Consider the following 1,584-nt stretch of genomic DNA (forward strand, 5'->3'; position numbering starts at 1 on the left):
GATAAGAACCATACTAATAGACAGTTAACATATTCCAACAACATTCTTTTATATTTTAATATGTACGTACAAATTTAAAATATCAAAAATTTTAAAATTATAGATATAACAGTTGTCATTAAACTTTTATATCATAGCATTTTTAAAATAATGATTGATTGAGTATAACTACAAATGAGTCCCCAAGTGTGGAGAAGAGTTTATCCTGCTATTTGTTACATCTACAAAAATAATGAAATCGGTGTATTGAAATTCATTAAAAGAGATAAAATCAAATTACTCAATGATAAATGCTCAGTTTTTAAAATGATTGGTTTGAAAAATGGTAAAATCAAATCAACTAATTTAATCTTTGTTTGATCATGTAGTGGGGAAGGATATCTTCATGGTTCCACTTGTGGAGGAAGTTGTTGAAGATAGCTTGATATGGAAAGATGAGCAAAACGGAATCTATAGTGTTAGACCAGGTTATAGATTATGGAGGAAATCTCAAGCAAATATGTGGAATAAAATGATGGACGGTAATTGGAGTAATCTGTGGAATATCATAGATCCTCCTAGGGCCAAATATTTGTTATGGAGGATTTGCAGGAGCTTCCTCCCGTCACGGTCTAGGCTCATTCAACATTATGTACAATGTCTGATTCTTTGCTCAAGTTGTGAAATCGATGATGAGGACGATTGACATGTATTTTTCGGGTGCAATTCCATGATCCAAGGTTGGCGGGCAGCAAGTTTATCATCTTTGATCGAACCTCGTATTCATAATTTTAATGATGCTCAATCCTTTATTCTTGACATTTGTAGTAGAGGGGATATAAGGGACGCCGATAGATTTGCTGTGATGATGGATGAGATTTGGAAGAATAGGAATAATATTGTGTGGAATGATACTCGAGAAGAGGCTACAAAAATTGGCTTGCAGGTCTATTTCCATTGGCATGATTGGTTCTTAGCTAGAGGAAGTAGTGATAGGGCTCAGGGGCCTCCACCACCTATTGCTTGGACGCCCCCAAATGAAGGGAAGTTAAAGTGTAATGTGGATGCGAGTTATAATAATAGTTTGGGCTTAACTAATAGAGGGTGGTGTGTAAGAAACAATGTTGTAAAATTTATTGTTGTAGGAGTAGCTTGGGATTATGGTATCTTACCCACTATTGTAGCGGAAGCCATGGCTTTGAAAGAAGCTATGCAAGGCGCTATTTTGCTACAATTGCCTAATGTTATTTTTTAAAGCGACTCAGAATTGGTGGTACAAGCTACTCTCTCTAATCACTTTGAAATATTCGAATTTAGACATGCTATTTTATCTATTAAGAAGTTGTTACATCGTTTTCTAAACTTTGAGCTAAAGCTCATCAATCGCCGAGCGAATTTGGTTGCTCATACGCTAGTTAAGATGGTCAATTCTTAGTTTAGACGTTATTTTATTAATGAGATTCCTCCTTGTATTGATTTTTTTATTGATGAAAGTCGTTAAGTTTGTGTTTGTCAAAAAAAAAAATCAACTAATAGTAATTATCAGTTTTTGAAATAATTTAGAATTTTTCTTTACCCACCTCCCTATGGGGGTCACCCCCAGCG

At 34.7% G+C, this 1,584-nt stretch overlaps 1 protein-coding gene across 1 annotated transcript; it reads left to right on the forward strand.

The window, feature by feature from the left end:
- The first annotated feature begins 385 nt into the window (after window positions 1-385).
- Window positions 386-1,234, forward strand: LOC131655590 (uncharacterized). The gene is made up of 2 exons (XM_058925430.1): window positions 386-521; window positions 720-1,234. Exons 1-2 carry the CDS (start codon window positions 386-388, stop codon window positions 1,232-1,234), a joined length of 651 nt encoding a protein of 216 aa, XP_058781413.1.
- Window positions 1,235-1,584: the final 350 nt, after the last annotated feature.

This window comes from Vicia villosa, linkage group LG3, assembly GCF_029867415.1.
Source record: "Vicia villosa cultivar HV-30 ecotype Madison, WI linkage group LG3, Vvil1.0, whole genome shotgun sequence".
NCBI classification, from domain to species: Eukaryota; Viridiplantae; Streptophyta; class Magnoliopsida; order Fabales; family Fabaceae; genus Vicia; species Vicia villosa.